The sequence below is a fragment of the Echiichthys vipera genome, assembly GCF_963691815.1.
Source record: "Echiichthys vipera genome assembly, chromosome: 16".
Lineage (NCBI taxonomy): Eukaryota > Metazoa > Chordata > Actinopteri > Perciformes > Trachinidae > Echiichthys > Echiichthys vipera.
The window spans coordinates 4,612,513-4,628,510 of record NC_139841.1 but is presented as its reverse complement, the minus strand read 5'-3'; the positions used below and the strand labels follow the sequence as shown (position 1 = coordinate 4,628,510).

Here is a 15,998-nt window from a genome sequence, read left to right as displayed (position 1 = left end):
ATTTTAACTGTTATATTAGTAAATCATCATTTTAACTGTTATATTAGTAAATCATCATTTTAACTGTTATATTAGTAAATCATCATTTTAACTGTTCTATTACTAAATCATCATTTTAACTGTTATATTAGTAAATCATCATTTTAACTGTTATATTAGTAAATCATCATTTTAACTGTTATATTAGTAAATCATCATTTTAACTGTTATATTAGTAAATCATCATTTTAACTGTTATATTAGTAAATCATCATTTTAACTGTTATATTAGTAAATCATCATTTAACTGTTATATTAGTAAATCCTCATTTACTGAACTGTTATATTAGTAAATCATCATTTTACTGAACTGTTATATTAGTAAATCATCATTTTAACTGTTATATTAGTAAATCATGATTTTAACTGTTATATTAGTAAATCATCATTTTAACTGTTCTATTACTAAATCATCATTTTAACTGTTATATTAGTAAATCATCATTTTTAACTGTTCTATTACTAAATCATCATTTTAACTGTTATATTAGTAAATCATCATTTTACTGAACTGTTATATTAGTAAATCATCATTTTAACTGTTATATTAGTAAATCATCATTTTAACTGTTATATTAGTAAATCATCATTTTAACTGTTGTATTAGTAAATCATCATTTTAACTGTTATATTAGTAAATCATCATTTTAACTGTGTCACGGACCAGACAGATGAGGACCACAAGTGCGTCACGTTTTAAGAGTTTTATTGAGGGTTCCAGAGAGGGAAAGGGAGTGCGATGTCGTGAGCCTGCGTGTGTGTGTTCCCCAGAGACGTCTCGTGCAGGTGGTGGTGGAGCGTCCAAGCTGGCCTGCAGAGGAGCTGGAATTCCGGGGCAGAAGATCATACAGGTCCAGAGGAGAAGGCAGGTCGGGTTTTCCAGGGCAGACGATCAGGCAGGTTCAGGGGCGAAGACAGGTCGGGTTTTCCGGGGAAGACGATCAGGCAGGTTCAGGGGCGAAGGCAGGTCGGGTTTTCCGGGGAAGACGATCAGGCAGGTTCAGGGGCGAAGGCAGGTCGGGTTTACCAGGGCAGAAGATCAGGCAGGTTCAGGGGCGAAGACAGGTCGGGTTTTCCGGGGCAGACGATCAGGCAGGTTCAGGGGCGAAGACAGGTCAGGTTTACCGGGGCAGAAGATCAGGCAGGTTTACAGGCAGGTCCGGGTTGTACAGGAGTCAGGGAATAAAGCCAGTGAAGCACGATACCAAAGCAACTTCGCAGCCGGTCTGACAAGGCCGAGCTGAAAAGCAGGACTCTTTATGCTGGAGGTGGTGAGTGGGAAATGCACTGCAGCTGGCAGGTAAACGGGAGCAGAGCAGAATCAGAATCAGAATCAGAATCAGAATACTTTATTGATCCCCGGGGGGAAATTCTTTCGTTCCAATGCTCCGTGCACAGTAGAAACAAGCCATAAAGATGAATAAAGTAGAAATAAAATAAAGTAAAGATTCAAATAAAATACAATTAAAATAAATCTAAAGTAGCTAATAAATAGCCAATAAAATACAGTACAAATAAATAATAAACAATCAAGTAAACAATCTGAAGTGAGTGTGAAAATACAATCTGAGATATATACACTGTACAATTAGGTTGTTATGGCAAATGAAATGAAATGAGAACAGATATTTATATTTTGTTTTGTTTTGTTTTTAAGTAGTCAAGAGTCCGGTAATTAAAGAGATGAGTTGTACAGTTTAATGGCCACAGGTAAGAATGACCTCCTGTGGCGCTCAGTGGTGCATTTAGGAGCAATCAGTCTCTGGCTGAAGGTGCTCCTCAGTTCAGCCAGAGTGTTGTGGAGAGGGTGAGAGCCATGCTGCAGTATCGCCCGCACCTTCGACAGCATCCTCCTGTCTGACACTGCAGCCAAGGTGTCCAGCTCCACCCCCACAATGTCACTGGCCTTTCTGATCAGTTTATTGAGTCTGTTGGCATCTGCAACCTTCAGTCTGCTGCCCCAGCACACTACAGCAAACATAAAAGCACTAGCCACCACAGACTCATAAAACATCCTCAGCATGGTCCGACAGATGTTGAGGGAGCGGAGCCTCCTCAGAAAATAGAGGCGGCTCTGTCCCTTCTTGTAAAGGACTTCAGTGTTCTTAGTCCAGTCCAGTTTATTGTCAATGAACACCCCCAGATATTTGTAGTGTTCTACAATGTCCACGTTATGCCCCCGGATGGAAACTGGGGTCACTGGTGTCTTTGTCTTCCTCAGATCCACCACCAGCTCTTTGGTTTTTGCTGTGTTGAGCTGCAGGTGGTTCAGCTCACACCATGTGACAAAGTTGTCAACCACAGCCCTGTATTCAGCCTCCTCACCCTTACTGATACATCCCACTACAGCAGAGTCAGAGACAGGTGAAGCTGATGAGTACAATTAGTGAGTTGCCAGGCAGAGAGAGAGAGCTCATGACAAACTGTTATATTAGTAAATCATCATTTTACTGAACTGTTATATTAGTAAATCATCATTTTACTGAATTGTTATATTAGTAAATCATCATTTTAACTGTTATATTAGTAAATCATCATTTTAACTGTTATATTAGTAAATCATCATTTTAACTGTTATATTAGTAAATCATCATTTTACTGAACTGTTATATTAGTAAATCATCATTTTACTGAACTGTTATATTAGTAAATCATCATTTTAACTGTTATATTAGTAAATCATTATTTTAACTGTTATATTAGTAAATCATCATTTTAACTGTTATATTAGTGAATCATCATTTTAACTGTTATATTAGTAAATCATCATTTTAACTGTTATATTAGTAAATCATCATTTTAACTGTTATATTAGTAAATCATCATTTTAACTGTTATATTAGTAAATCATCATTTTACTGAACTGTTATATTAGTAAATCATCATTTTAACTGTTATATTAGTAAATCATCATTTTAACTGTTATATTAGTAAATCATCATTTTAACTGTTATATTAGTAAATCATCATTTTACTGAACTGTTATATTAGTAAATCATCATTTTAACTGTTATATTAGTAAATCATCATTTTAACTGTTATATTAGTAAATCATCATTTTAACTGTTATATTAGTAAATCATCATTTTAACTGTTATATTAGTAAATCATCATTTTAACTGTTATATTAGTAAATCATCATTTTAACTGTTATATTAGTAAATCATTATTTTAACTGTTATATTAGTAAATCATCATTTTAACTGTAATATTAGTAAATCATCATTTTACTGAACTGTTATATTAGTAAATCATCATTTTAACTGTTATATTAGTAAATCATCATTTTAACTGTTATATTAGTAAATCATCATTTTAACTGTTATATTAGTAAATCATCATTTTACTGAACTGTTATATTAGTAAATCATCATTTTAACTGTTATATTAGTAAATCATTATTTTAACTGTTATATTAGTAAATCATCATTTTAACTGTTGTATTAGTAAATCATCATTTGAACTGTTATATTAGTAAATCATCAATTTAACTGTTATATTAGTAAATCATCATTTTAACTGTTATATTAGTAAATCATCATTTTACTGAACTGTTATATTAGTAAATCATCATTTGAACTGTTATATTAGTAAATCATCATTTTAACTGTTATATTAGTAAATCATCATTTTAACTGTTATATTAGTAAATCATCATTTTAACTGTTATATTAGTAAATCATCATTTTACTGTTATATTAGTAAATCATCATTTTAACTGTTATATTAGTAAATCATCATTTTAACTGTAATATTAGTAAATCGTCATTTTACTGAACTGTTATATTAGTAAATCATCATTTTAACTGTTATATTAGTAAATCATCATTTTAACTGTTATATTAGTAAATCATCATTTTAACTGTTATATTAGTAAATCATCATTTTAACTGTAATATTAGTAAATCATCATTTTAACTGTTATATTAGTAAATCATCATTTTAACTGTAATATTAGTAAATCATCATTTTAACTGTTATATTAGTAAATCATCATTTTAACTGTAATATTAGTAAATCATCATTTTAACTGTTATATTAGTAAATCATCATTTTAACTGTTATATTAGTAAATCATCATTTTAACTGTTATATTAGTGAATCATCATTTTAAGGGTCTTCATGTAAAGTCTCCTCAGCCCCAGTTCTTCTCTCCATCTCCCTTCCCTCCCAGTGTAGGGGACTACTTTATGCACGATTCACTGATGTGGATGAATATGAAAATATGAAGCCCTTTTTTAAAGCCTGCTGATCATCAGCGTCTGTGGAAGAAACTACGTTCATTTGTGTTGGAGTGGAGCACAGATGGATGTGCAGTCAGAAAGTTGTTTGTCACCGTTTCAATCATTTCTGTTTAGATGTGAAATATGAAGTATGTGAAGTCTGAAAAAATATTAGGTTAGTTTTTAATCATTTAGGGTTTAGATCTGCACCCACGGTCACGCGAGTGTGAGACCGGCAGATGGCGACAGGGCAACAAGTGGATTGACAGCGCCAGTAGAACCCAAGAAGAAGAAGAGAGTGCAGCCCCTGGAGGAAACCAAGCCGCCTGGCTCTCTCTCTCTCTCTCTGCGCGCACAGCCGGTTCCTCTGCTGCGGGTCACGTTCAGAAGCATGTCGTCCCCTGAGTGTACAGACCTGGGCCGGGCGCTCTGTATTATCACCGGGGCCTCCAGAGGCCTTGGCCGGACTATAGCGACGGAGATGTCTCGGTTGGTGAAGCCGGGGTCGGCGCTCGTCCTCACGGCCCGCTCCAGCGATGATCTGCGGGCTCTGAAGGCGGAGCTGGCCGAGTCAGAGGCAGGCAGAGCGGGCCAGGTGGTCGAGAGTGTGGTGGCGGACCTGAGTCAGACGGACGGACTGGAGAGCATTGTGAGAGCATCTGAAGAAGCCTTTGCTCAGGAGATAGAGCACGTTATACTGGTCAACAACGCGGGTAAGAAGACACCTGTAGAGCTCATGACCATGTGTCCCTCCTCCAGCTGTCATCTGCTCTAAAACAACTTCCATCTCAACGCAGGTTTTAGGATACTTTGAATGGGAAAGTCACTGTGGTAGAGATGTTTTTAAAGGGTTGGTTCACTCAAATGACTGAAAATGGGTCCTCTTATGTAGGGACTATTTCTTATTGCTCTAGTCGAAAGACAGTGGGGTCTGTGGAGTAGGGACCGATATGGATTTTTTAGGGCCGATAACGATACCCATTGATTTTTTCATCATTCTTATCGATGACCGATACAGACTTTTGCTCCCTCAAGTTACATCATAGAAATTACACAACGATGATAACAAATGTTACGAGTCTCAATTTTTTTAAAAAAGGAACATTTATTGAACTTGAAAAAGGCGTCTCCATCAACACAGAGCTGCCTGTGGACGCCTGTCTGTGAATAATGCTGGGAAAGAGAACGCAGCAGCCCGCATCGGCCGATACCATGCACCTAAAAAACGTGCATATATATAAGATAATATGTATCAGTCTATCACTACTGTGGATTTTCAAGACACTGACTCAAATACTAACAGTAGGCTCCCTAGCACACATGCAGTTTACTTAAAGCAGAGGGGTTGTTATGAGTTAGTTACTCTGTTTCATGTACTCAAGTAACCTTTTTGAGTAAATGTACTTTCCACAGTCGCTTGAACTCTTTACAGCTACCGTTTGATCCCTCTTAGTTTAGTTTCTCTTTTCACATAAAAAGTTGCCTTGACATGTCTGTGAACAAGCCAATGAGTTGCAGGACTGGGTGTCTATCAAGTGGGGGTGAACAGTGAGTTTGAGTTATAACAATCCCCTCAATCTTAAAGGTTAACTATGACTTTGATTTATTATTTAGTTTGTGAGTTACTGTTCATGTAATTCCTCACAACCCCTAGTTAAGTAAACAGGTTAGGTTCTTCTGCTTTTAACCCCAATAATTAGAATCTCCCAGCGTTAACCACCAAAAGTTTAAGGTGTTCAATAATTCAGGCATTAATTCAAACGAGCATGTTCAAAAATCATAATGTCCTCTCAAGCCTAGAATATTCTACTTCAACTGGGCCTTTCCACACAGTCCACTGAATCCAAAGGGAACATGTCCAGTGAAAAACCAAAAACGGAATGTTAATCCTTCCAAAGCCAAAAACAAAAATTCCAGCAATGCATTGCAAACCCCCCAGAAATAGGGAAAAAAACCAGTCCCAGAGGAACAAGAGAACCCAGAAGAACCAGAGGAACCAGGCGTTGCTTCTAGATTAGGAATAATGCCTAGAGCTCACTCTCCAGGTATCAGCCCAATCTTTAAGGTCCCCACACAGGTTATCTTCTCCACAGATCCATGGGGAAGGAAACACCATTAAAAAAAAGCTTTAGTCCTTTGGTTCCCAGGCAAAAAACCTCCTCAGCTCCTCTCACTACCCCCACTGAAGACCAAAAAAACCCCTCAGCTCCTCTCACTACCCCCACTGAAGACCAAAAAAACCCCTCAGCTCCTCTCCTCTGTGTATCAGTTTAGGGATTTTTTACAGGGAAAAAGGTGAGAACCACTGCTAGTTGATGAAACACTCACTATGTATGTATGAGGATGGAGACCCACACTAGTAACACCTCCTTCCTTCTTCCCAGCCTCTCTGGGGGAGGTGACCCGCTGTGCCAAAGACTTCACAGACATGGCCGAGGTGGACTCTTACTTGTCTCTTAATGTCAGCTCCTCTCTGTGCCTAACCGCCAGAGTCCTGCAGGCTTTTCCACAGCGCCCAGGTCTGCGGCGCACCGTGATCAACATCACCTCGCTGTGCGCTCTGCAGCCCTTCCGCTCCTGGGTGCTGTACTGCACCGGCAAGGCTGCCCGAGAGATGATGTTCAAGGTGCTGGCAGAGGAGGAGCCAGACGTCCGGGTGCTCAACTACTCTCCAGGTGAGTAACACATGAATATAAGGCAGCAATGGCGACCGTAAACACAGCTTGGATGTTGTAAAGCGGATTTGGCGACATACCAGAATGTTACCGAGAGCATTATCCATCATCAGAGGAAGCCATGGCATATGTAGCACCATTTATACAGCACTTTTCAAGCATAGGTTACAAAGTGCTTCACAAAATGATAAGAAAAGGTTGAATAAAAGGTGAGTACACAAACATTACAAAAGCAGAAAAACAGGAAACAAGAGCTGTTCCACAGACTGGGAACAATAAACACACAGCCCCCTCGTTTTTCAATCTAGTTTCCTCTGGGCCGTTATTAGATTTGAAAAACATATATATGTAGTATGAAAATTATTCTTGTGTTTTTTGTCTGAGGCATAGAAAGAATAACACGGTATGTACAACATCCCACCATAATGAACGCTACATTGTGTATTAATCAATCGGACCATATAAAAAGCCTGTTAACACTGCCGCTCAGCAAGTGTCAGCTCAATAATGCACGTGACCACGCTACACTGAAGAGGCTGTTTGTTTTGTTCCCATCATTGTTGGATCTTTTCTGCTAATTTGGCCATCGTTTGACAACAGTAGGTCAATTATCCCGCATAATTTGCACAGCTTAGAGACCAACAGAGGAGCAAGCGTTGAAAAGTTTCTACCTTTATGGCTTTGAAAGTTGAGCTTGGACATGATGCAGTACAACAGACTGTTACCGACTGAGGAACGGGTGAGCAATAATGCATTTTCGGATTTGCAATCTATCTTGGGGCTGTTCAATTTACATGAGGATTGACTTTTAGAATCGATTAGATCTGGTGTTCTTTGTGAAATGGGTCGCGCTATGCGCCACAGCCGTCTTACGACTCCATCTGGCTGCTAGCCTGCAGCTAACTAACTAGCTTGGTAGGTTGTGGGTTTTTTGGCAGTTTTCCAAGTCTTTATTAGATAGGACATACAGGAAATAGGGGGTGGGGGCTGACATGCAGCAAAGGGCAGCAGTTCTGCCTCAAGGACCTTCAGCCTCTTTACGTGGGGCGGCTGCTCTAACCACTGTTCCACCGGCCGCCCCGCCAGGTGGTGTTTTTAGCACGTTGTTGTTGTTGTTGTAGTAGCCTACTCAAGACCGTTCTCGAGGGCACATCACTAAACTTCCTGTGCATTGTCTGATTTATTTGCACATGTACATCGATGTCAGCTAATGTCAGCTCCGATCTAAACCCCACTCTCCTCGGTACAGCTCGCTCACTTGGGTGAGAGAGGTAGACTGGCTGGTCGTTAGACCTGGGCATTCAGAGCTACTGCGTCGGACCTCTGTGCTGTCTAATAAAGGAGACCTGCAGTGGATTCAACCGGTCCACTTGACATCAGGTCGATGCATGTCAGTGTATCTGAGGCTGTAGGCTGTTCTGATGTCTCATTCTGGCTGCTGGGCTCTGTGCTGACCTTTCTTAACAGAAACATTAACCTACTCAGTAGACCTGCCCGACAGGAGTCCCTCATGAGCATTCCTTCTCAAACTTCGTGCTCATTTTGTAGCAGTAGCAGATCAACTATCAAACTTTTTAACCAGTCAAAACAAACTGCATGTTTGTTTCCAGTGTAGTGAGCTCCACTCTGTCTGACTCCTTCATTAACTTCAACTTTCCCACACTGGGTGTTAGATACTTAAAGAAACATACACATCGACCCCCTCTCTATAGAGGTGTAATAACCTCACACATTATTGTTATTACTATATTGTTTAAGAAAAGACAGAAAAGTGAAGACTTAAGTAATAGGTATTCTCTTTTTCTAAACTAATTCAATTAGACTAATACAGGTATCTGAAATTTAAATGCAGGTGACAGGTTGTATGAGGTGTTGTATTAAGTTCTTTACACTTTTACCTGTAGTACACATACTCCTCACCTTAGTTGGATATCTCTCAACTCAAATCTGCTCTCATTTGTCCTATTCTCAAAAGGCAAGGAAGATCTGAGGCTAATCCTCTCTATTGTCTGTTAGGAAGTCGAAGAAAATGAAAAAAATAAGTTATAATGCCAGAAAGCCTAAGTAGGCACTAGAGATTTAGCCACTAACTATTGATATAGCAAGACCTCCCCCTAGTGGTTCATGAGGTGTATAACGAGTTTGTCATTTGGTTCCCCGCATCCCTGTGGAATTTAAGTGCTAAACATGAATGTCAGATAGTCTCTCCACCAGCAGAATTAGGCTACTGAATCTGATCTCGATTCAATTTCAGGAAAGCGCTTCTTTCTAAAATGACTCTTGCTCTATTTCGACGACCAGGACTGAGGTCACCTGCAATGCTAAAAACTCGCTCAGCAATGCTTGAGATTCTGCCATTGCCAGATGATCAACAGCAAGAGGTTTTAGGCTCTGATAAACAGAAGCCTGTGCAGCCCCAAAGTCAAGGGCAGTCTTTTGGTTTATAGGTTCTGACAGTTGCTTCTTGAATTTCTGCTCGCCTGCCTTCCACAGGGCTTTGAGAGGCTAGCTCTAGATGGCCGGCTCGTACTTGCTTTTGAGAGGAATCTAAATCTGGGCCGCTCTGCCAATGCCTCTGGTGCCTCTGGTGCCTCTCTTCTTTCTTCTTCCTGCTCATTTTCGTCAGCCACCTCCTGTATTACTGGTGACACCATTTGAGCAATGTAATCTTCTGCTTTTCTCAGAAGCTCCTGAATTTGTTCGTCATCATTTTCAATGAGTGAGTGAGACTGTAAGATAGCATGCAGCAGTAGTGAGAGGTGAGAACTTTGGATCACTGGGATCAAGGAAGCAGCTGAAGTGTTTGTCCATATTTGCCTTCATCTTATGTGCCAGGGAAGCTAGGTCCCCTGTAACTGTAACCCTGGGCCTGGGGGAACTCAGACAGTGAGCGCTCAGCTCCAGGAGGGCGGCACCACCAGGGATAAGGACATGGTGTTAGTCTGGAGATGTTCTTAGCAAAGGGGAGGAGCAGATATCTGAGAGCAGTCAGCCTCTGCCACTCATTCGGTAGTAGATAGTCCCAGCCCATTCCATCAGCTACCTGAAGAAGTGAGTCCTTCACTTGGACAAGGCGTGATATCCTCAGGTATGTGCTGGACCATCCAGTTGGGCAGTCTTTGACCAGAGTGAGTCCACACAGCTGCAGCAGTCACTCAGTTGCAACAGACGACTTGTGAAAGAGCCTGGCGAGTACTCGAGCTTTGTCAAGGAGTCGATTGACACCTATTTGCTTCTGGATCATGTTCCCCACGAGTTACAGTGCATGTACAACACAGGGATAATAGTATTTTAATTAAAATATAAAAAGATATAAAGTATAGATTTTTGAAGATTCAAATTATGTGATTACACATACAGCTAGCCTGTTCTATATGTCTACCCGGCCTTAGAATGGACAATCATACACATATCTTACAAATATTTGCAAGTTTGACTAGATAGTAATTGCACTGCATGCCCAGGGCTTGCTATTAATCTTTCCTGTCAAAGACAAGTCAGTGAAAATGGATCGAGCATAATTACAAGTTGCTTGTCCACATGTAACTAGCAGGCATTAACCGTTACAGCAGCAACACATGATGGGCATTTAGGCTGCATTTACACTCAGGCTAATGGAAAAAAAACAACAACTTCCTTTTTGTGGGAATGTAGATTTTTCTAATCATTTTGAAAACGGTTTTACAAATACAAATTGTAGATTGGCAATACAAATTGGCCTATTTTTTTTGCTTTAATCCCTGCCTCAGAGCCGCAGTGATATGAGAGCGATATGGGGACAGGAGTTCTGGACTTAACTGTAACCGGGCAACAGCGTCTTCGCTCCGGGCGTAATAAAGACTATTACAGAAGTCTAAGTGGGAGGACACAAAATCAAGGAAAAGGATGAGGATCGTTAGGATTTTTTCAATACTACTCTCTATAATTCGGTCCAAAAAAACATGTTTGAATTCACTGTTAATTAACCTCTAAACTTTACTTCAGCTTCTCAGAAGCTTACTGAAATATAAGGCAAATAACATAACAGTGATAAGAAGTTGCCGATGGGATTCTTTAGGAAATTAAATAAGAACATGCTGAGGCCTTCAACATATTTCTAATGGCATGTAATGTCCAAAAGTTTTCCATTATAAAGGGGGGCAAAACAACAAACTTGTACCGTACCATTTTCTGGTACCCTTTCGTAGGGGTACCAAAGGAAAATGGTACGATAGTGACAGGGTGGAGCTAGACCAACTACACCAACCCCGAGCGGTTGGGGGTGCACGATGCAGTTGAAGCAGGCCATAACATTACTCGGCTGCTTTTTGCCTTGACTTGATGAAAACAAGGCAACTTCTACGTCAGAGCTGCGAGGCTGGTCCGACATAAGTTGGCTACAGCTAGTAGCACAAGCAGCTATCCTAAAGCTGAGAAGGGCAGCTTCTTCTAGAGCAGAGGCACAAATATCATTGGAGTGGTTTGTCATGTGATTACTATACAAAAATAATAGGATGGAATTTTACAGTGCGTTTCTGGATTTAGTTTCAAAAGGTCTAACTTCTGCCCGTCCAGATTTAAACGCAACCCTGAAGTTTTCAAACTAATAAAGACTCAGTATTGTTGCATTGTTGTTTTAGTGGCTCAGAAACACAGAAGCAGTGTTGACGCCAGGCGTAAACATAGCAAAAGATGTGTGTTTTTAAATGAAGACGTAGTAGTTTGTCAATTGGGGTTGGGTATTGTCAAGAACCTCACGATTCTATTCGACTCAATCTGGATTCTTTAGGTCACGATTTCGATGCAATATTGATCTACAGTAGAGATCAAAATTAGAGAACAAAGAATTTATTCTTGATTTATTCTGAAATATTGTTCAGCATTTGATAGAATATCTGCTGTATATATACCACTGCTGTATTAGCATGTTTTTTTAAATAACCAAGGCACTTCAACAAAAACCTTTATTTAGTTAAAAAAAAACAGTGATCAGAATGAGAGAACAGTGTTGATTGTGTCAGAAGAGAAGATTTCAACAATGTTTTCTTCTCTAGGATTAAAAAATGAACAGGAAGTGTAGAGGCCACAGCTTTGAATGACTTCAGCACATCTGCTCCCACAGGACATCACTAGTTTCTCACACTGCTCTGGTTTGATCTGGGTCCATTCTGCCTCAGTCTCTTCCACAGTTCACTAACTGGAGTGGGTTTCTTAGACTTTACTTTGTTACCAAGGACCACATTTGAATGGCTTCTTTTCACACTTTGGGTTCAGTCTTTCCCCAGTCCTACGCCCAACATCATGTTTCCATCAGACCCAAATAAACTGAAGGTCCTCTCATCACTGAAGTCGCTCTGGACCAGTTCTCCTCTGTCCACACAACATGCTCCTCAGCAAAGGCAAGTCTAGCCTTTTTATTCTTTCTGCTGATGAGAGGTTTGGTCACTGCAGAGTAGGCTTTCAGTCCATAAAGTCTTAAACAGTGAGACACCGTGGGCAGAGACAGATCCTTGTCCTGTTCAGCACTGAACTGGAGACCAACTCCAGCTGCAGAGTTGAACCGATTCCCCATTGAGAGTCTTCTCATAATCCTGTCCTCTCGTGCACTTGTTTTACATGGACGACCGGCCTTTTTGAGGGACTTAAATGAATCTGTGTCCTTGTAAAGTTTCAATCTTCTTGAAATCACAGAACCAACCTCTCTCTGATGGCTGAGAGGGTCATCCCTTTGGCCTTCATCTGGACAACCTGCTGTCTCAGGGTTTCAGTCTCCTTAGAGCAGCTTCCATCTTACAAAGTAACCAGCAGAGCTGCAGAGAAATAGGGCGTGTCCAACAATGAGTTCAACTGTCACCAGGTGCTGATTAACACCAACAACTGGGAGGAATCTGAAAGTGTTCTCTAATTTTGATCACTGTGTTTTCACAATATAAAGGTTTTTGTTGAAGTGTTTTGGTCATTAAAAAAAAAAATGCTAATACGGCAGTGGGATAGCAGCGGATATTTTATCATATTATGTCCAATAAAAAACAACAGTATTTCAGAATGAATCAAGAATTAATACTTTGTTCTCTAATTTTGATCTCCACTGTAAATAATTAGATATTATTCAGTGATAAGTAAATAATAATACAATAAGTATAGATGACCAAAATACAGAAATAATTCATTAAAATTCCTTCTGATAATTGTTAAATTATGTTTGGAACAAACTGACCCCAACAGAAATGAGGAGAAGATAGTAGGTTGTATTATTACTATAAAAATGACTTCATGAACAGAAACAAAAGCTATGCACAGAAATTGTTAAAACTGTGAACGCAAGTCAGACCAAAGACGGTTGAAGTCGACTGCTAAGCTGGTGGTTAGGGTTAAACATGAAAACCACTTGGTTAGGATCGGTTAGTACATCTATGACATGAATGCAACATGATAGCCCTGCTGCTGCTACTCCCTTCAGCTGCCATCGAGTTTGATAAACTCTGTTGTCTGGTGGAGTGGGGTTAGGGTTGGGTTAACGCCAATCACACTGCAGCGTTGTCCACAGCGCCCCCACTCAACTAGGGCTTCATTACAACCAAAATGATCAATTCAGGATTTTCTGAGTCGATATTGAATTGGTAAATATTATATTGCAATGCATTAATAAGTGGATCTCCCCCCCCCCCCCCCAAGTGTCGATCTACACCCATCTGTCCATCTGTCCAAGCTCACAGCCCAGCATCCAGTCTCAGTTCTCTTCACAGATGAGAGCATGTTCACAAAGGTTGAATCAGCCGCGGATTTGAATGTTTCACTTTGATTTTCCGTGTGATTTTGCATCCAGCCAGATGAATTTGGTTTCCATTGAACGTTGTTCCATCAATTGTTCTCAACACCTTTTCAACAGTGAACAGTGTATTTTACAAATGAAGTCCATTCTTACCTATGAACCCCATTCATCTCTGCCCTCTGTATCGTACCAGGTCCGCTGGACACGGGCATGCAGTTGGAGGCCAGATCCAAAACAGCTGATCCCACCATCAGGAAGTCTTTTTCAGACATGTTTGCTCAGGGTCAGCTGCTCACTTGTGAGGCGTCCTGTGCCAAGCTGATGAAGGTGCTGCTGGAAGACTCGTACACATCAGGAGCTCACGTCGACGTCTATGACCTGTAGACACAGCATTCTTAGTACTTACAGCCATTTAGCAATGGGCCTCAAATTTATTAACATGTTATGGTATAAAATTATATTGTATCTATATATATTATAATATATATGTTAGATTCTGTTTTTTGTTAAGTTGTTTACTTAATTACTTCTTCAAATTGTTTTCAACAATATTCAAACCCAGAAATCGATGTCATTTTAGTGTTCTTTTGTCAGTGGCGTCACATAACCTTTGACCCCTCTCGCTGCTCGAACCTCCAGCGTAACATGCACATGAGAGAATTGAGCCTCCAGTGTTTCTGCGAGAAAGCCAAATGGGAAATACTGTTGATTATGTCAGGGAGCAATTGTAAATAACAAGATCACAGAATTGTACTCAGTAACAGTAATAAATCAGCCTTTTTCTGCCACAGTAGGATTTTTAATTACTAAGCTAGCTAATTATGGCATTTCTCAAATTACAGCTAAACAGTAAACTAAAATGTGTATCTGAATACGTTTTAGGTGAGGGATTAGTAACACGGGAACAGAATCTTGATTCATATTGTACAGTTTGTTCTGAGATCATTAAAGTGAAACTCCTCTGTCAGTCATCATCTTTAACCTGGCCCACGTAAGATATACAGCTGCGATTGGTCTGTCAGTTCTCAAACTGCTGTAAATCTGTCTGAATGGGAGAGGGCCCAGACATACCCGCCAGAGCAGATGAAACATGAGCTCAGAGATTCGTCTGTTTCCAGTCTAGGGGGGTTCAGTTTCAGGTGTTGAATTCAGAAGCTGTGTATCATTTCTGAGGGGTCGAGACTCTGGCACCATTGGTTTCACAAAGCTGCTTTAGATGTTGAAGGACCAGCATTATCTGTGAAATTGTCCTCTGTTCGGAGGAAAACTCTATTCGTTGGTTGATTTCCTGTCACTTTTTAATTATTTTTTTTTTATTGAATTAATTGCTTTTATTGTCAAAACTGTATCCCCTAAACATATTACTCTGTTTATTTTATCAATTGATATTGATGATTTTATTGTGATCTGACCTCAAGCTATGCCCAATTACTTCTAACTATGAAATCTGAGAACTGTAATATTGTGGTGCCTTATGTTCATGAGATGCTGTCTTTTCCGAATAGTTGGATTAGTAAACAAACGGTGATGAATGCGGCTGTAATGCTGACACATTTCAATATGTGAAAGAAAACTTGTTCTTTTCTTTTCCACGCAAAATATTTTCACACATTCCTCAATGTATGGCTTGTTATTTTCATATAAATATTGATTGACAATAATTGCTTCGCGTATGCTTACCTCAGGGTCTCATCCAAGTCGGTTTTGTAAACTTAACTAGGTAACTTAAGTATTGCATTTCTATAATACATAGTGTTATTTTTACAGTTATTTTTTTATTTTAAAACTCTGGACAAGCCTGGGACTCGCCTACAATTACATCTTACCGCCAAAGAGGCCGCTTAAAACCAAGTATCTCAATTCTTACGCATTATGATTTTAATGCCTGCTCTAATGCCTCTGCTCTATGGGCCACATAATGCAGAAGCAGTGGGGATCATCCAGGTATTTTTTTAAAGATTTTGTTTGTTTTTGTTGGCTTTTTAAAATGTTATTGATATAGGACAGCTGAAGTTTGATAGGAACGGTGGGAGATAGAGGGAGCCCTGCAGCAAAAGGCTGAGTATGCCGTCTCCCCACTGCGCCATTCCTGAGAGGATTTTTCTGGTAAAACTGCAGGAATTAAAGGGAGGAGGGAGACGGGTTACTACGGCAATGTCTGGGACCACTAAAACACCAGGGTACCCCTCTGTACTGAACAAACAGCGCTATCAAAAACACAATATTTTATGTGATACTTAAAGGTCAATGTGGAGAATGAGCAGAACACCACCATCTAGTGTCTCAAGATCGAACAAAACATAATTCCAG

At 39.8% G+C, this 15,998-nt stretch overlaps 2 protein-coding genes across 2 annotated transcripts in view; both read left to right on the top strand.

Annotated features, from left to right (window-relative positions):
* lmo4a (LIM domain only 4a) overlaps positions 1 to 15,998 on the top strand; it is a 193,931-nt gene that overhangs the window by 175,637 nt on the left and 2,296 nt on the right. The window lies entirely within an intron of this gene.
* Positions 4,653 to 15,309, top strand: spra (sepiapterin reductase a). The gene is made up of 3 exons (XM_083929718.1): positions 4,653 to 4,975; positions 6,647 to 6,937; positions 13,882 to 15,309. The coding sequence occupies exons 1-3, from the start codon at positions 4,654 to 4,656 to the stop codon at positions 14,070 to 14,072; spliced, it is 804 nt and encodes a 267-aa protein (XP_083785844.1). The 5' UTR covers position 4,653; the 3' UTR covers positions 14,073 to 15,309.